This window comes from Antedon bifida, chromosome 2 (genome assembly GCF_963402885.1).
Source record: "Antedon bifida chromosome 2, ecAntBifi1.1, whole genome shotgun sequence".
In the NCBI taxonomy this organism is placed as follows: domain Eukaryota; kingdom Metazoa; phylum Echinodermata; class Crinoidea; order Comatulida; family Antedonidae; genus Antedon; species Antedon bifida.
The window spans coordinates 27,947,962-27,968,963 of record NC_136227.1 but is presented as its reverse complement, the minus strand read 5'-3'; the positions used below and the strand labels follow the sequence as shown (position 1 = coordinate 27,968,963).

Sequence of the window (21,002 nt, the reverse complement as noted above, 5' to 3'; positions counted from 1 at the left end):
ATCAAGCTAATGTATTAACTTAACACACACAACCAGCCAGATGCAGGATTCCTAAAAAAGTGAACTTAATCACTAACTAGTAGGACTCCTATATATATATATATTATATATATCCAAAGGCAAATTACTGAAAAAAATGACAATGCTGTGGGTATCAGTGGCTGGATCTCAATGGAGATACAAATAAAAAAAGCGAAAAGCTAAATCAAAACGATAAAGTAAACAGCCAGAAAAGTTAGCAGAGCTTTCGGGCAACACTAGCCCTTCATCAGTGCAAGTGTATTATATATATATATATAAATCCAAAGGCAAAATACTAAAAAAATGACAATGCTATGGGTATCAGTGGCTGGATCTCAATGGAGATACAAAAAAAAAGCGAAAAGCTAAATCAAAACGATAAAGTAAAACAGCCAGAAAAGTTAGCAGAGCTTTCATCAGTGCAAGTGAAGATACTTGGACAAGATAGATAGATATATATCAGGCAAGCGCTGCCTGAGTGGATAGGATCATAAAAGAAATAAAATAATATATATATATTTATTTTTATAAGAGATGTAAATGTGCCCCTGATTTATAATGTGTTTGCAGACTGATCTACATTAAGAATCTATTGAACAAAATATTATTCATTTCATTGCAAAAAACTTTAAAAAAAGAAAACTTAAATAAAGAAGAAAATAAAGTTATCCTTGGTTATTTCAAGACATCCTGTAGTGAACATAATTTAACTTCCATCTACTAAAAGATTATGAAAATTAACTAATTAGCATAATTGATGAAAAGGAAACATTTCAACAATTCTTTTATTATTGAAATGATAAGAATTTCTTGTATGAAAGAGGAAAAGAAACAGTTTATCTCCATCTTACAGATGTAATATCATTGAATTTATATTTTTTGAATTAATGAAATTTGAAAATGATTTAGATCATCAAATAAAGCAAAATACTGTATTCATAATTTATTAAGAAATCTGCTACTTTATACATTTCTGTTTTTAATTAGTAAAATTATGAATAATTAAACATAAGTATTGGTTATGAGTTCCCTGATTGTCGGGTGAATAAATCAAGGATAAACTGAGAATGAGGAAACTAAGGAATGTTATAATGGATCAGGCTAATACAGATTACTTTTTTTAAAAAATGACCCATTTATTTAGAATTTAGACTATTAAGAAACAATTTCTGCAAAATGATAGAAAAAACATGATTCTTCATTCTACACTATAAATAGCAACCATGTGAAGATGTAGCTTGGTGGTTAACATGCTTGTCTTCCAATCCCAAGGTCCGGGTTTCAATCCTGACCTAGTGCCAGAGTTGTAACTCCATTCCCTAAGCCTCAAATGAGACTTAGTCAATAAGCACAATAAATTATTAAATAGTTTATCCATTATCCATCCTGTAATTGGCGAGGTACTGGCTGTTGGATGCGTATGAAAAAAACCCCAACAATATCAACCAATCCAATTAAACACATTATGTGCTTGGATAATTAATTTGCACTACAACCACCCATGGCATTTCATTGTACAAACTCATTTGACACACATTTCTCTGTCACTCCTCTATCCAGCGTGGATCTAAAAGGGTAAGTACACAAAGCCGAAAATAATTCCTACACCCTTTCCCCTCACATTTTCAATTTTTTTTTCATCGTACAATAACTGTTTAATGTTATTTTAACATTTGATTAATATCTGTCGAAGACATTAATTCAAATGGCATTCTATACTTATCTAAGGTTTCATAGCGGAAACACTGAAGCCAACTCAGTCTCCAATTGTTAACACATTCTTAAAATGATATGGCTATTGAAATTAATTGAGGGATGATAGCAAGTGATCTGAACCCCGTCTTGACCTTGGTGCGCTACTATCTTTAGGATACAGTATACATGTTGAAAACTAAGTACGTACTTAGTACCGAAATAGCCTTGTGTAAGACATGCGTTTGATAGATATTTTCCCCTTGTTTTACTTTAAAAATAATTTTAACCAAATTTGTTAATCAAAACAGTATGTTTTTTTCATACTTTTTTTTTATAAAACAAATTACTTCGGTTACATTTAAATCTTTTCTTGTATAAATTAGCCTTGATTTTATTAAATATTAATCTAATAAATCTGTTTAATCTTTACAATAAATATTTAATTCCGATATATTTCGGATACCTTGGAAACATTATATTAACATCATAATGAAATTACAATTTTAAAGCTTGAAACTTTAAAGATTTTAATTCTAATTCTGTACTATTATGAGGATCCTTTGACAAACCATTTTGGAACTCGTTTTATTTTCAACTATTATCTATTTAGTATTAAATATACTAAAAGGACTGTATAATAATTAAAGAAATTATAATATGCTATATATCTTAATTTTTATTTCATATTTATTTTATGTCTTTAGGCACATGCGGCCAAGGATTACCAATAGTACATTAATCACTGTCCTATCAGATAAATGCTAATCTAGCTGATACAGGGGATATGATATATGATATTTGTATGAAATAAAATTACTCCTAAATGGTGGTATCAGTGGTACATACAATTTGTGAATCTTACATCCTCTAACAGTATTTGAACCAAGAATTTTGAGATTGATATAGCTAATGTATAAACCACCCAGCCTACTCTATTAAGTTACACGTTAACATGTTTGTATTTCTAAAACTTTTGCATCTTAAATACAATTCTAAAAAAAAATCAAACACTATCACGGAGTCAACATAAATTGAAACTTCTACCATACTATAAAAAAAAAAAGCGGAAGATGTTACAAACTGAATTTATCAAGCTTCCTAATTAAAGATGAAAGCGGTCAGTCTGATGGCCAACACCCTTGACCATCAGATGTCAAGGATATTTAATATATATTTTATATATTAAGGATATTAGGTAATAATAATATAACATATAGACTTATAAAAAGGCAGATTTTAATTTATATTAATTTGGTTTTATTAGATTAGAACAACTGTTATGGATGTTTAAAATAGGTCATGATGTTTTAGTAATAATCATATTAAAATATCAAAACTAATTACCTATGTCATGTAAATTTTATAATATTAATTATTATTACAAATTATAATAATTTATTTTATTATGATTTAAACAAACATGATAAATATAAATAGAAGAATTTGTGTTATGCTTAGTACACATCAATTATTGCATTATTAAGATCATTTTTTTTCATTTTATTTATAGTTCAGTATAAATGGATGTTACAAATTCTTCTACAACATAAATTACTTTATGGATTAGATTAATTATAATTAAATGTGGCAGTATCAGAATTAGAATCTGACAAATAATTTAATGAATTACGCATGTAAGGGCGTGTGGCACAGTGTGAATAGGCATTGGAACGGGATTTTGCGACCAACCCTCGTCGCACTGCTCGTGTCCTTAGGCAAGACACTTTACTTACGTTTGCCTCTGTCCACCCAGGTGCAATGGGTCTGGAAGGTATTGCACTGATAGCTGCATAATCATGAGAGCTGTCCATATGTGTTTGATCCAATGACGTGAAGCTCTTTGATTTGAGAATTAAGCGCTATACAATATTGACATTTATGTACATAGGACCAATACATAAGTCCCATCTGAGGGCAGACGAGGCAGTGAGTTAACTTACTTGTTCATCTCACATAGAGATAAATCTCACAAAACGTTTTACATGATTTGATTTCCAATATTTTGTACCTTATATCAATTGACCTACATTAATAATTATCAATAACAAATACAAAAAAAAAACTAAATACAAATAATAACTAAATCATCGTCCTTGAATGAATAATCTCTAGGGTGAGGGAGGCCTCTTTTTGTTTCCCCGGGGGTAGGGTTTGGCATGCTAATGCTTGCCAAGGTAAACACTGAAATTGTCAGTAAAGTTGCCAAAAAACGCTGTTTATTTCCTTATGATAAATATTGTATGTTATATTTGGGAAATTATACATATTAAATAAATTATTTATGATGTTATTATGTCATTTTTTTGTGTTTCAAATATGTTTGTCAACATATAATGGAAATGAGATTGGGAAATATATATGTAAGAAATCCGATTGATAATTTTACTTGTTTATATACTTATTACCCTTTTTAACCACAATCAAGATTCAAATTTTTCACTCTTAAACTTGTATCTTTGTCCATAAATAGGCCTACATAATGTATATGGAAATAGATGGCTTATGATTGGTCAAATTATGTGTTGGGCATTATTACTACCAAAGTATGGAAATTATTATGGACATATTACTAGAAACTAGAGCTTTACATATTTCACCTGTATTAGATATTCATACTCTTTTCTAATAGTCTGTTATTAGTTTTTGGATTGAAATTTTTTACATAGAAATAGAGAAAATTACAGAATGATCACCTGACCACACAACATGTCACATGACGTCAGAAACAACATATGTATGATGCAATAACATTACAATATGTCTTCATGCTTTTATTTTTTAAGGGTTTGAAACAATTATCTTTCTACTATACTATAAAGAGTAATTTTATAAAGACAAAAAGAGCAGGAACATCAATTTTGAGAATTTTATTTTAAACAGCAGGTTTGAATAAAGGAAGGATATATCTAGTTTACGTATATAAGCTATGTACATTTGGGAACAATGCTTGGATGAAATCCAAGGGTAATCTGCGGACATTTCACTCAATTTTATTTTAGGAATTTTGTTTTTAAAATTACAGAATAAATTATACAAGTTCTGAAAACTAATGATAGTGATAGAAATATAAAACTTCCCTTGTTTTTTTATATAACCATCATTGATCATGGGTTTTGTCACAAATTTCAATGTCGTCTGCGGCTAAACAAATTTAATGTTGGCACGACTATAATAATATTAACAATATTACTTATATAAAACTAACTTTAAGAAATAAAAATTACGAATTTAGAAAAAAGGTTTAGGAAAGTTCTAAAAAACTACTATTAGTATAAAACATAAAGTTAAATTCAATATATTGAATAAATAATTATTTATAAAGTCTTAGACATTTTTAAAAAGAAAATATACATTTTGTTGGTAAGATGCTTATAAGTATAAGTATGACATATTATTCTAAAAATAGATTTTTATCTAGGACTTTTATTACATTCTTTAATACAAAACAACAAACCAAATATTATTTGAATATTACTTAAAATTTACTTAAAAGGTAAACTTTTGTAGATTATTAAAGTAACAGACTGTGATGATGAGTTGTGCTGTTGTTACCTAAGAAAACATATCCGCTTTACTCAAGTTAGCGCCTTGGAAAAAGTGGGACTTCCAGGAAATAAGAAATTTCATTTTAAAGTTTACAATGAGTTCAAGATCGTGTTGTTTATTTTTATCCTATCTTTATTCATTAATATCATTACAGAGTTTATTTTTAGTAAATCTAAATAAGGTTTATTATTACTGGTGGTAGGATGTTTAATATTTATGGTAGAAATAATTAATGTATAAACTTTATTTGCCATTTAAAAAAATGTACGCTTTTTCATGTTATTTCATATTATCATTTACAAGTTATAAAATGCACATTGATTTATTAATAAAATCAATTTTACATGTTATTGTTATGACAGTCATTCCATCTTTAAAACATGAGGAAAAGATTAGTTTTACTTTAGATGAGTTTCCTGTTTTCAGGTTGTTTTTAAAAGTATAATAATAAATAATCAAAATATAATTTAATAGTAAACTTCAGGCTGTAAACAAATTCTTCTAAATTTGTGATAAATATTTGAACAAATTAACTAGCTCATTTTTTCATACATAACATCTAACAGCCAATTACAGGATGGATAAACTATCATGCTTATCTAGTCTCATTTAAGGCTTAGGGAGTATTATGCAGTCGTGTTACAACCCTTAGACCTTGGGATTGGAAGGCAAGCGCTTCAACCACCAAGTTACAGCTCCATGCCTCTATTACATTAAATACCTTGAAAATATGAATTTTTCTAACTGATAAGTTTTAATTCTAAGGTTAAACTCTGTATTTAATTGAGTTGAAAAGATTCAACCTAGAAAACGTCAGCCAAACTGAGATAGTGATCAAACATATCTTTAGATTTCCTGTTTAACGCACTAATGACCCTAAATGACCCCTACACGTACTATAAATTGTTTTTTATTTTCACAGTTTTCAAATATTTTACATGTGTTTTTATCTTTTATTAATGTTTCATTGATAAATGAGTCATCTATTAAATGGTGAATATTACCTAAATTTTAAATATGTCTGTATTTTATTCATTGTTGTTTATCCAAAATCAAAGGATCACTTTTTACTTTCATTTTTAAACCTTTTTGTAAACTCTTTTCCACAAGAAATTATGCATTTTCAACTATGTCCTATGGTGTAATACATCTTTTTTGATTTTCAATACCTACCAGGATAAATGTTTGCCTAAGACAGATTTGTGATTTTATATCTAAGTTAGGGCATAACTGAATTTTAAACTTTAAATTCTAAATCTAATCTAAAAGATCACTAAGATATAAAGATCACTGAGATACAAAGATCACTAAGATACAAAGATCACTAAGATGCATATTTATAAAACTGTCTGAACGAAATTATAAATGTCATATATTGATATAGAATCATTCATTTTATACAGTTAAAGAAGAGTACTAACCTGTTTCATTTAGGTCTGACCAAACTTGGACTGAAGCATTCTCTTTGCTCTCTCGCTTCCATGGTGTGATCACTTCTTTGAGCTTAGAAAATCTAAGACAAAAAGAAATTATTTTCAAATTTTAAAATCACATTATAGGCCTACAATAAAATAACAGTTTTTCAGGAGAATGAATGGTTTATGAATTTATAGAAATATAAAAGATTTAATTTAGTTTTTCTTCAGATCATCAAGAACTGAAATGTAATAGAAATTTATTTTATTGCACCAACCCTCCTTTCTTCTTTCGTTCTTCACTGTCACTTCTTCTAGCCTTCTCACTGCCACTGCTCTTGGTGCTACTAGCTCTACTACTGGTTGCACTTGGTGGTGGGTCAGAGGGCATCAGATGTACCCCACTCCCATCAGAAGACTGCAGGACAGTCACAGCTGCTATCAATTTCTCTTTATCATATCCTGACACTTTATCAATTGCACCTAAAAAGGAAAAATAGTTTCCATTTTTAAAAAAGTGTGAAAAATCACTTTGCAAGGTCCGAGTTTCAGTGGTAATTATGCTCAATAGATGAAGAAAGTATGTTCATGGAGGCTACATAATGTCTAAGAGATAAGAACAACTTTAGTTTGAGAAAACAATGTTAACATTATTTGTAAAACATTCTCAAATTAAACTGTATCAATATTCTCGAATTTTGTCTGTACATGCCACTATTAGGGTATACTCAGAGTGTATGACACAATGGGTGATAGGGATCTGTACCCCTTTGATCTCACCCTACCTTACACCTGTATCCCCCCAATGACCAATTTACGTGGCCTATGATGCAATGTTGATGTGAACTTTTGTCACCTGGAGGGTTTCCTCATTAATTTTAAAGGGGTTAAAAAACTTTGTTAAATAATGCCTACACCCATGCCAAGTTTCACTTCACCCCTTCATGAGAAACAGAATGATAGTGGTTACATTTAGGTACACCTAACTTATGTACCTGTAATATTGAGTAAACATGACATAAGAAATACCTTGAACTAAAAATGGTTGTTTATTTCAATTTCATTGAATTTCCTTTCTGTTATTTGGCACAATTTAACAACTATTAAAATTACCAAATAAAATATGATTAATCAATGGCTTCAATTTAATAATTTTTATGGTAATGATGCCTTCTGTAAATAAAAAAGTTGCTTCAATTCTGTAATAGACAGACAGCTCAGAAAGTGTTTTCTTCCTGTTTGTTTTTTTTTTATTTTAACAATCCCACATGGGAGATTTCTTATAAAACTTGATACACATGTGAGTCAGTGACTGTCAAATTCTTTAGTCATGCAAACACTTTGATACTCTGTTTACTCTGGATGGATGTTTTTCCATATTCTTATGTTGGTAATTTCCCTTCCGATTGATTCATTTAAATATCCATATGCATATTTCCACATGTTGTCCAACTGTTTCCTATGGAATGTTACCGCATAAAATCTGCATTGTCTTGCAACAACTGATTCCGTTTGTGATCAACAACCGGAAAACCTTCTAATCGCCATCAGAAACGGTTTACACCAAAAAGAAACTTCCCGGTGAACATTGTCTTTTGTGGCTTTGAAAGTAAATCAACAGGGAACTAAAACATCATTTTTAAACTAAATTGTTTTTTAAATGTTGAATGTGAGTTATGGACAAACAAAAATAAGGAAGAAACAAGTAAATCGGGACCACTTGGCACATCTGTGACCAGTTTTGGTAGCAATTGGCAGAAGAACTAAATTCGAACTTTGGCATGGTAAACAGACTACCTCTCCAAGACAGGCGTTATTTTGACAGTTATAATACACTGACACTTCAACCACACTGATTAACGAAGACTGACCAACTTATTATAACATGAATAAGAAAATACAAATACGCAAACCGTGCCATTTATTAGAGACCAATTTGAAAATAATACGTTGTGTCTATGTCTTTTTATTATATTTTTATGTAGAAAAAAATGTACATTTTCTACTTTATAATAATACAATAAACATGACACAACCTGTTACATTGAAGATTGTTCATACTTTACTACAAATAAAATAGCACTTTTTATAGACAATACATCTTTGATTTTGAAGAAAATACAATGCAAAAAGATCACTTTTTTGAGTGAGAAAAAATATCTTTAATCACTTTTCGAGCAAGACAATAAATCTAATTTAAGAAATGTTGTACATTGCAAAAAGATCACTTTTTTTAACCAGACGATATATCTAATTTTAAAGAAATCTTAGAAATACAATTCCAAAAGGTCACTTATTGAGCAAGACAACAAATCTAATTTAATAAATTTTAGAAATACTGTACTAACAAAAAGATCACTTTTTTTTTAGCCAGACAATATATATCATTTTGTAAGAAGTTTTAGAATACAATGCAAAAAGACCACTTTTTATAAGCAAGACAATTATATTTATTACTGTTTGAAATACAATGCAAAATGTCATCCAGGAAGTACAAGAAACATGAATGAATGCGAGAAAGACGGCAAAGAAACTTGTCGCGACACAGGTGTTCCTCACAAAACGAAACACGTTCTACAACGCTTCCTTTGTGGCGTCAATGTTTCCAGGTGAAACTTGTCATTCTACTGCCGAACACCTTGCTAATTTGTTGCAAAGTTTTGGTGTTATTTGTGGAAGATTTTATGTAAACCAGATAATAAATTGAGACAAGGTTGTCAAAACCCTAATCTGGAAAGTGATCATACACACGATTATTCTAAGAGGTTCTCATTTTTAATAATGGATGATGGATAGCAGATCAATTAAGGTGTCATATTTCATAATAAATCTATTAAAATAATATGTAGGCGAGGAGTTGAACGATCCTGTTATAAATGTGGGGTCAATTGTTTTAAAAGTAAAAAATTAATCGTGTTGCTTTAAAGTCAAAATAATTATACAGTGCTTATAAGTGAAAACTAAAGATGTATTTAGGAAGCTAATCCTTTTTTTTTAAAGAATTTAATTGGTTCAGAAATATGGGCACAAGTTGTTTTGTCACATAAAGTTTGATAGTGTAGACAGAGCTTAAGGTAAACTAAGATTCTTTTTGCTAAGAAAGTTTGATAAATCTGACCCAGGATTTCTTCATTACCAAAACAACCTCAACCCATTTTCTATGCGAAACTCTGAAGATGAAGCATGATAATATTGGTCTTTTGGTTAAATAATAATTTTTTTAAAAATGAATACTTAAGTGACCACAAAGTTAAAAATATAAAAAATTAACTTACGAGATTGTAAAAACGCACAGTGAAGCATATTAATTTTCTCTGCTGTCCAGTTGCAATCAGAGTCCTAATACTAAATAATTAGTATCTGTACTATTGCATACGTTTTCCCATTACCTTACATTTAACCACAATTAGAAAGAATTACTTGGGCGGGGTGGCCTAAAGGGGGAAGGGATATCCAGCTGACATAGATACTACAAGAATTAATTCTAAGCAGAGCCACTATGCCAAAAGCTAACTGGACTGAAGGTCTTAAGACAAGTTTTATCAATACATTGTGTCAGAATAATTAACAAAATTAGTTGGAGATGCTAAGAGGTAAAATAGTTTATTTTATCTGCTTCCCTTGTTAATTACTGCCCATCAACTCATTTGAAGAAATCGTGATTTATTGGTGAAGAAGTTCCGATGGCTGAATTCTTTTCTTCCTTAACACAACTCAGCAAAAATATTAACATAACATATTCAATTAAGAAATGAAACAAAGAATATCATTGAGAAAAAAAAAAGAATATTTCTGTCTTCAAATGAGATACTATACTTCAAGAAATTATTTTTCAATTGCTTAAAAATGAAGATGTTTTTTCTCGCTCAAAAAAGTGATCTTCTTGCATTGTATTTTCTTCAAAATCAAAGACATAAAATTATAATTACAATATCCTAATTTCATGTGTTCGTTTTATCATAATTATCAACATCATTTTATTGTTCTTCTTTTTTAATTTCAGTTATTAATAATACTATAGCCTTTTTTTAAAAATTATTGATACTATAAACTGTGCTATTTTTTTCACCAATTAAATGGGTAACTTATCACCACTGAATTGGTCCCTATATACACATGTTAATTAATATTGCCCAATTCACAAACACTTTTCATGTTTTAACGTATAAATTAATCTTCATAACAATTCTTAACATTAAAGTCTGTTAAACATCCTACCAAGAACATACTAAGTGAACTAGTTACAATGTTACATACTAAAATATAATAGCAATTAATTAAGTATTAATATTTCTTTCCTGTAAGTGGATATGACAAAAATGCAAGGGGTTAGCTCAGAGCCCCCTTTAATAATTGGTTCCAATTAAACTCCATTACGATTAATTGAAATTTAAATTAATTTTGACTGTTTATGACTTTAATAAATATGGTTTTGTGTTACCCATTCAGATATAAATATTTCTATGGTTTACCAGAGGAATTAATTTAATTGGGAAAATAAAGAAATACATTAGAAACTCTCCGTTGGGAGACCCCTATTGAGGGGACATTCCAATCAAGGAGACACTTTCCCATGAAATGAACAACGGTCAATATATTGTTTAATATTAAATATAGCCAACTCCTATTCAGACACCCCTATATAGTAATTTTCCCATGAAACAATAAAACAATAATAATTAATATATACAATACAATATTATGTTTTAAATTGTATTGTACATGTATGTAATATTATGTGACAACAATTGTTGGGTTCTACTGTAATATAAGATAATATAAGATTTAAAGAAACAAAAAAATAGTTCAACAATTGTAAAGATAGTTTACCTAAAACCAAGCTTTAATTTAGAAAAGAGAATATTTAACTATTTTAAACATTATTTTTTCCACAATTATCTGGAACAACACGATAACTCAATATTTGAATCTCCAACAAGACCAGACTAAAGAGAATTAAACATAAAGCTACTATACTATTAACTTGACTTAACCTAGTTTCTAAAATAAGCAGATCTTAAACATACTGGTTTTACAGACACACAAGTATGTGGTTTTCTGTAATTTTGAGATACTAAACTGCCATGTAATCTAGAGACATTTAAAATATTTAAAAAATAACCATAAAGGAAATAGTTGAAATCGTTAACCAAACTAACTCATCATTTCTTTAAAAAAAAAAAAAATTAACTGTGTATGCACTACACAGTGTATGCATGGAAATTGCACAAGTTAGAGCCAGCGGAGCAGTAGCCTTCAACAATGAAGTTTGCTCTTAAAAGGAAGAAACTACATATAATATTTAAGAATAAAAGTTGTATCATAAAGAGTAAAACAAGAAAACAAAACAACCATTCAAAACTAGCAAATTCTGAGAACTAGGCAAATATTGATACTTTCTTTATATTAATCACAGAGTTTTTAAGAATAGGGGAAACCCCATGTCTGGTCAGCCTATGACAACAGACTAGAGGTCAGTATCTATTGTATGGATGGTGAGGCATAGAAGATTACCAAATAGTTTCTGTTTAGCACATACAGACAATACTATACACATTATAGTAAAGAAGTCAACTTTTTAAGCGTTCCCTCACTCTCTCCATGCTACACATGAGTGTAATGGGTCTTGAAGTTGAAAACACCATTCTTTTTTTTTTTTTTTATTGTAATTTAGCAAACTTGCATAAAACTGAACTTCTAGTACAATCTAACCAACCCTGTCTAGACCCCTAAAATAAATATCAAAAATACCTATTAGCCCCAACTAATAAATGACCAACAAATCTTGGCATGATCACAGCCAAATGACATTGAAGTGACAATTATCATAATAATATGACAAATGAAATCACGAAAGACCTCCAACAGATACGATTTAAAAAAACGGAACTTCTTACAAATTCAAAAGTTGCCAGTTCATTGAATCCTGACATTGTCCATACGGAACAGACTTCCTACCTATATAAAACACATCCGGAAAAACATATGCTTATGTTAAGTTTTTATCAAATTTAATTAACTTTTATTGGAATAAATGTTACTGACATTCAGTAAGTAATTAATGTTATTTTGCATCTAGGCGTGTTATGTTGGACAGGATACTATGACTTGCCCATCTTTGTTATGAACAGTAATGATTTAATGTAGAAATAAATGACTTTGGCATCCAAGAATGTATGTATTAAAAGAGATATGGGCTGTTGGATTTGGCAGGTACAACATTTTAGCTTGGGTATGGTTACGGCTCTTTCAGGCACACTGGGAATTTTTCCTGCTTTATTTAAAGTAATTTTTTTTGTAATTGGTCAACTTTTTAACAAACAGGTGTCACTTTTATCTTTTATGTATTCAATTAAAATGACCAAATACATGCCAGTATAGTACACACAAATTTAAAAACTTTACATCATGTTCAATGAGTTGCTGACTTAATGCGGTTCTGCCATAAAGTCTTCCAAAATTTCCGCCATTTCTGCTAATTCCTTGATGAGGTTCCTCCAGTTTTTCCTATTGCTTATTACTTTTTTTCCAGAGTTTCTATGTCTTTGTAGCTTTTTAATTTAGTTGGTAAAATTGCTGATCATAAATTTTCTTAAGGTCTGGATGCTTAATATTAGGATGAACAATGAATATGATAATATTTAATATTATCAAAATTCAAAACAATTACTTACTTATACATTCTTTTTCTGGGACATTCGCCATTGGATTGTTGATCTCATAGATTTTGGCCAGCAGAACTTCCAGATGGTCTCCTTGGATTCCCATAGAATCTAAAACATTACAGTCATTAAATGTCTGTTACTACTACAGTCAACACAATTAGTATAGATCCTCAGCTAGGTAATGTTATGTAGCTATAGGCCTATAGAAAACATGCAGGTATGTATTTCTATGAATCTTTATGTAGTTTAATTGTTTACAATATAAACTAATAGATATACTTTGTGCCAGTTTCAGTTTATAAAGCACAAATAAAAACTCTATAAAATATCAATGAGAAGTATCCTAGTCTGGTTGCATTAATAATTAAAAATACTTTTTTTATATATAAATATTATTATCAATAGTATTTTTGAATGTTAAAACTGTCTAGTGATACTGAACTACATAATAATTTTGTTTACTTACCTAGCAACTGCATGTCGATATTCATCAAGTTCTTTCCAGTCACATGATTTGCTGAAATTAGAGCATAACATTGACATTAGACTCAATGACTATACATACAACACTTAGAACCAATCAATCATTTGGGAATAGATGTTCTTCCTGAATCTTTACTTACTATAATAACATTATGGTAAGCAAGCAAAGAATCAGTTGAATGCGAGTTGTGAATCAAATATTCTATACGTTCAATAACCAAAATACAAACATATACAGTACAGTAACATTGCTTTGCTTTTCTCTATTTCCTTTGACAGTGTATGTATTTACTTTTCTTCATTACTAATTTTTTCCTTACATTTTTTCCCAAAAGAATAAGAATTAAAAGTTACATGGGTAAACTCCATAAAGAGAGGGTTTGATAATTTGATAATTTTCAAGTGTGACTAATCTTTTTCCATATATTAATTTTTGGAATTTCTTCTATGTCTTTAACTATTTGTACCACTGTTCAAGTATAACATTTTTTACTTGACCAATGATTAGGTCAAACTTATTTGTTTTATGTTTCATTCACATAATCTTCTGGTAAAAGACAACTGTCGTATGATATTTCTTTAATTCCACGTCCTTTGTTTTTAAAAAAAGAGCGGAAGACAATAAAAGCCTGTCAGGTGTCTTGTTAAACCTACAGGTAAAAGTTTAATCTAATTAATAATGTTTTCCGGAATTAAACAACGATGTAATTCCCACAGGACTTTGAAGTGACAATCACACACAGAAACAATTAAAACGCTTCAAACAAAAGATTCTTTTATTGCATTATGCAAGGTGGCGTGACGATGCAGCATTTAAAACTTTAATGTAGAAACAAATCAAATAATATCTAGATTAACCCAGAAATGGAAAGTACTTGAGACAGTTAAAGTGAAACTAATCTTCGTAATTATCTAACTATCATATAGTTATGGTCATTCCGCAAAGACTTTCGTAGGAAAATTTATTCTTGTGAATATGCATGCATTTTCATATCAAAATCTGTTTTTGTCACAGGAAAAACTGTGCAACCAATCATAACTCAGAAATTTATATAATTGCAACACAAGCTTTTAAATATTATAAGAATGCTATTTAATCTAAATCTAATTTAATCTACAAAGTTGTTGTCAAGTAAATAGAGGGGAAGGGTGGGGAGAAGGGTGAGGGTATGAGGGCTTAAAAATGATGCTTGACTTAACCTAATGTCATATCTTTTACATTGCAATTTACGGAACTTGGAGGGAAGGGGAAAAGGACAGAAATGAGTAGCTGGAGTGTCAACTCTAGAGGCTAGAGGCCAACTTACACTTCCAAATCCAATGTGTTGGGATGTACTTAAAGCTCTGTCTACAATATAAAACTTTATGTGACAAAACAAATGTGATGTGCCCATATATGGACATGCTGATGTCATATCATTTCCGTATTTGGGAATATCACTAGTTTACCATATGGGCATCACACTTTTTTGCCAAACTAGTTTGATAGTGTAGACACAGCTTAAAATGTACGTTCAATACAATGATTATTTATTAGTTGGCTTTTCACATGCATTGTGAATGTGCGAGATTGCAGTGTCGCAACTAGAACAACCAACTGCGTCTTAACGAGTATTGTATAGGCTACTTTCACTAGATGATAAGGAAAGGAGCAAGGGGTGATTGAATGATAATGATCTAAGCCTAGAATTGTTTAAAGGCTACAGGAAACGCACAGAGGGATGTATGAGTCACTGGGTAAATAAAAGAATTGAATTTGATTTGATTTCATTGAGTCACTGTAGTTAGTATATATGCTACATACACATTTGTAGAATAGACGTCACAAAAGAGACCTGTTTGAATTCCAGGTGAAAGAAGTAGATAAGTGGCACAGTACCTTTTAAGATGTCAATTACAATCATTCATTTTTTAAACAAAAGGATTAGGGGCATAATTGCATACAAAATGATATTGTACATAATATTTATTTATTGTCCCCCTGAAAAAATAATTCTTAAAACATTTGTTGTTGAATATGTCATTTGAATGTCACATATAGTTACTTTTACCAAAAATAGGATCGAAAAAAAAAATGCATTTAGCTGAAAAGACTGTAATTTAAAGCAAAATATAGTCAAATAGCTGCAGGTCAATGGATATTTGGTTGAATTTAACCATTTATTGTGTCATTTTACAAGTGAAAAGCATTATTTTTTTTTAAAGTTTGTTTTCTTTGGAAGTGATTAAATTTAGTATAACTACAAAATAACCTATTAAGTCTGACTTAATTAATCTTCATTTTTTATGTTTTAAACTTAAAATTTAGTAAATTTTATAAAGAGGAAGGGAAAGAACGTCCATGAAAACTGAAATGTATGGTTTGTTCAATTCACCTGTATCTTTTGCATTTGGGCGTGTATAAATTTACATAAGATTAAATTACAAAAATCCTTATCAAATTAAATTAACAATATTATCAAAATCATCATTGAATTAGTAGTGGAATCCCACAGCTCACAAAAACAACAAAAATAATACTTTAATTAATCACACATTATTCAAATTATTAATTTAAAGCCTACAATTATGTTTTAAGCTAAAGTTAATATAACGATAAGACAGCAGACGGAAACACCTCTCCTTTCTTTTCCAAATGTCAACTCGCATCCAATTACTCCAATAACTATGGTTTACAATTATAAATATTTACCTTTAACTTGAGGTACGAATTGCGCAAGATTTATGGACTCCATCCAGAACTGGACATCAGTTTCACTCCAATTAGTCATCTTTTTATGTCTCCATGAGGTGCTAACTGGTTCTAAAGACAACTGCTCGTAGAGACGCCCTGAATGAAAGCAAAACTCAAAGTTGGGTGTATGACGTTGCTTAGTTCGCACTTGTCTTTCAACAGATTTCAGAATGATGTGGAGCCTCGGAGAGAAGTTAACATTTTCAAAAGGAAAACTTAATTTCACTATAATTCCTTTATCTCATCTATAGTAGGTGTTAAGATATTATAGACATTTTGTGTTCTCAAATAATGTTATATAACATACATACACAGTAATCACTCAAAAAAAAAAAAAAATAGGGTAAGAAATTTAGTGCAATTATGAAAATGGTTCAAATTATTATTTAAATCTTTTTGATCAATTTGTCATAGAATTCAATTACGGTGACTTTGATAATAACTATATTACCATGTCTCTTGAGCATAACATTAGTTGACCTACAGAAGGGAACCAATTTAAACCATTAAATCACTGGTCAATATTCAATTATTGGCCTGATTAATAATGCTGATTTTAAAGATTTGTGTATGCAAATAATTGCATCACATACATAACATTTCTATGAAAATATATTGGCCATTGGCCATCGAACAAAATCAAACACTGTGTACATACAAAAAAATGACGTACCATGGGGTGGAGAGGAAGGAGTCATAATGAACTTGATTTTAGTATTATCTTCTCCAAGATCAGGTAATGAGATGTCATCGCCTGTATCCAAGTCTGACATGCTCTCATCATCATTGGTGTCTTCTTCCTCCTCCTCTTCATATTCCTCATGATCGGATCCTCCTCGGTTACCATCAGATCCAAGAGACTAGAAAAAATTACAAATTGATTTTACTCATTAAGGATAAGAATTTCCTTGGTTGCAATGAGAAGAACACCTTAGGAAACACGATAGGAGACACCAAGGACAAAACCAAACAAAGTGTCCCCTTAATACTGTTGATGAATGGTTGTAATGTTTAACATAATTGCCCCTTATTCGAAACACGGAAAAAAAGTGTCCTCTTAAACTGGAGTTTCTGCTGAACAGTTCAGTTTCTAACTGTAATAAAAATAATCAATTAAATAATAAAAAAAGTCATTAGAAAAAAATTTCTTTGGCACATTCCATTGTAAAAAGACAAGACTGTACTATAAAAACATTTTTAAAATACAAACCTCTTTTAAATCAGTCATGGTCTATCAATTGAGGAAATAAGAAAAATTCCTGAATTTTAAAAACTCCTATGATCCTATACATATAAATCCAATAGATAGTATGTGTCCTCCTGCAACTAGGCCGACTCGGACAAGTGTTTGGTGCGACTCCAAAAATAAGATCAAAACATAAACAGTGCTTGGTACTACCTCTACTATATTGCTGTATAACAACAATTTTTTAGCATTAAATTTTCAGTTTATATAATTCAAAACAGCTGAAGGAAGTTTATCGTTGTTCTTGCACTGCCAACATTGATAAGCTATGTACGAGAAGTAGAATTATTTGTAGCAATTGGATGTGCTTACGTCACAGTACAAAAGATTTCAAAAAGATATTGGAAACAGGTGAAGAAGATGATAAGCATCATCGTTTCTGGTCAAACACAAATAAGCTACAGTAATTTTCAAGCGGATGAATAGCATAAATTTAGCAGAAACTATTGTGTTATGCTTTTTTTTTAATTTCAAAGTTGGTACAATTAGTCAAAAATTGTTTCAAGGTTTGTGAAATTAGTCACAATAAAATAATTTACAAATCTCCAAAATCCTGACTGATGATATTATATCGGTTTAATCAATCGCCCAATTTAATACTATTGTACGGTACAATATCTACAGTAGTTAATTGCTATATGGATTAGCTATCTTAGCCTTCTTAATTCCCAGGTAGCTACTGAAAAATTAGCTCAGTTCACACTAATATAAAGGTCTACATATTGCTTAATAGATGATCAAATGTCTACATATAAGTACCATGTAGTAGCCAAATGTCTAGGTCAATACAATGTGGTGCACAATTCAGTTCAGTTTTATTCGGTTCACTCAAAAATACAAAGACAAACATAACGTAGAAAAAGCACAAGATAACAATATTAATTAAATGAACCGAGGAATAACCCAAGAAAGTTTAAAAGAAAACTTATTTCCATTGGGGTCCTCAAAGCCCCAAAGGTCTACATGCGCGCCAATGTATAGACAACTGACTAGCCCAAAGGTCTACATATACCATGCGCTAGCAAATAATACCGCTCACTACAGCCCAAAGCCTAGTACATCAACCTGTCAATAGCCCTCAAGATTTTACACAGAACCAATAGTTTATACAGAATCAAATAACAATAAAGTAACTGTACTATGTCAAAAACCAAGTGATAATAATAATTCCTGACAGATAAGATGATGACAATGGCGTTTTTGATACGTAACAATGACAGGCTTGGTCAGAAGACTTATCTTATGATCAAGACAATTTCCGTTTGAAAGAAATCACAATGACTAAAATTCCTGTCTTAACGATTATGATGGCTTGTAATTCTATGAAACGAGTTGCTTGGATAAAACAGTTGTTTGAGAAAATCGTAGAATTAAAATGTTGTAAAACAGATTTCCAAACTGCTGAGGATATTCCACTAATAATCTTGAGATCATGCTTGATAAACTTTAAAAAAGCATTTTGACATACCGAAATTTGCCCTTACGTAAATTTATATAGATTAAGGTAAATCTTCAGAATCATAGACATTCAAGATTAATGTGTTATGACTGGTGAATAAAATGTCAATAACATTAATAATTTCTTTCTGACATCAAGATCGATGTGTTTGGTTACATCGGCATGAATAGAATGATAATAACATTAACAATTTTTTTCTGACATCCGAGATTGATGTATTCTGTTACATCTGCTTGAATGGAATGATTATAATGCCATTAATAAGTTCTTTCTGACAATACATCCAAGGTTGATGTGTTTTGCTGCAACTGATCCAGCAGAAATGATTTAACAATATTAAGTTAATTTAAAGTTGAAAACAAACCCTTGATGAAGAAGACGCACATGTAGCAATGAGTTGCAAACATAGAATAACTGTTAAACTTAAAATAATGAAACAAAACAATCTTGACAGCTGAAATCGATAGATGTTTCCAACATAGAGATGTCTGGTGAAATTAAACAACCAAGTTCACATTGAATCATGTAACATTACACCAAGAAGAAATATATCATTGTTTCAAGCTGTTCATGGCAATCAAACGTTATGAAAATTCAATAAAAAGATGAACACTCGATATCATTCCAAACTGCTCAGAGCAAACAAATGTTATGAAAATCTCATTCAATGCAAACCAAGGATAAATACTAAATGAAAAAATAAGGATTGGTTCTAACTTGAAAGCGGATCAATAAACAATAAGCCACACCGAAGGCATCACTTCACAGCGAATGTTTGTCTAAAATGTAAGAATCCGATCGAACACAATAGCATGCTAATCTTAGTTTATTTAAACTCAAATCTCACCTTACAACGTCAATTTTTTAAAGTATAAACAAACATTGTCTATTATTGATTGAGGAGTATTGTTAAGATTGTGATTTGTATAAGGTGTCGTGACGAAGGATATTTGCTTTCGATCATAACTTTCTTTGAGAAAGTGCTTGGTTTCTTACAAAGATATTTTCTTTCCATCAGTATCAGGTTTATATCTTAAAATCTACTAAGTGTAAATCAAAATTTAGGATAAAAATAATAAAAATGCAACAAAATTAGGACATGATTTTGCTTAAGTCTGTTTTCAAAATACAAATATTTTTTCTTACATCCATAAGAGCGAGATACTTTGATATTTCAAAGCCTCTGTTTAACTATCTTGACTTAAGCAAAAACAATCGTTATTGTTGAAGGTTTCACCTAGTTTATCAAATTCATGTCTAAGCCAATGTATCCTAACTAAAGATTCCTTAGAACACAATTTTAAGTACAAGTTAGATCCTAAAAGGAATATGTAATTCACATGTTTAAAGATCAGCAATTATCTTAATTTTTCTCGTACATTGGTGGGAAATCTTGTGCTTGTAGTCTCATAAGCATGCTTAACGTGCAAAGCTTCACTTTCCTGGGGCACGTTTTGTAACATGATTGACCTTGGATTTTGACTGCTAGCTTTTTTACTGTACATGGGTAAGAACTTAACTTTCAATTCATTAGATTATAATATTTGTTTTGGTTTTTTTTTGCATGCTTCTTTTATGTTTTTTTTTTCATGTTTCTTTATGTTTTTTTGTTCATGCTTCTTTTATGTTTTTTCATGCTTCTTTTACGTTTTTTCATGCTTTTTTTATGTTTTTCTTTCATGCTTCATTTATGTTTTTTTCATGCTTCTTTTATGTTTTTTTTGCTTATGCTTTTTAT

At 30.1% G+C, this 21,002-nt stretch overlaps 1 protein-coding gene across 4 annotated transcripts in view; it reads right to left on the bottom strand.

Moving 5' to 3' along the window:
* LOC144858901 (uncharacterized) overlaps positions 1 to 21,002 on the bottom strand; it is a 75,729-nt gene that overhangs the window by 20,906 nt on the left and 33,821 nt on the right. For 3 of the 4 annotated variants that reach the window (XM_078715042.1, XM_078715041.1, XM_078715043.1), the window contains 6 exons: positions 17,233 to 17,419; positions 16,518 to 16,655; positions 13,809 to 13,859; positions 13,352 to 13,450; positions 6,956 to 7,160; positions 6,684 to 6,775 (listed from right to left, as the gene is read on the bottom strand). In XM_078715042.1, coding sequence (XP_078571168.1) covers positions 6,684 to 6,775; positions 6,956 to 7,160; positions 13,352 to 13,450; positions 13,809 to 13,859; positions 16,518 to 16,655; positions 17,233 to 17,419 — 772 coding nt within the window. Of the gene's footprint in view, positions 1 to 6,683; positions 6,776 to 6,955; positions 7,161 to 13,351; positions 13,451 to 13,808; positions 13,860 to 16,517; positions 16,656 to 17,232; positions 17,420 to 17,769; positions 18,174 to 21,002 lie in introns of those variants that run through there. The other variant, XM_078715044.1, reaches the window with a different exon arrangement.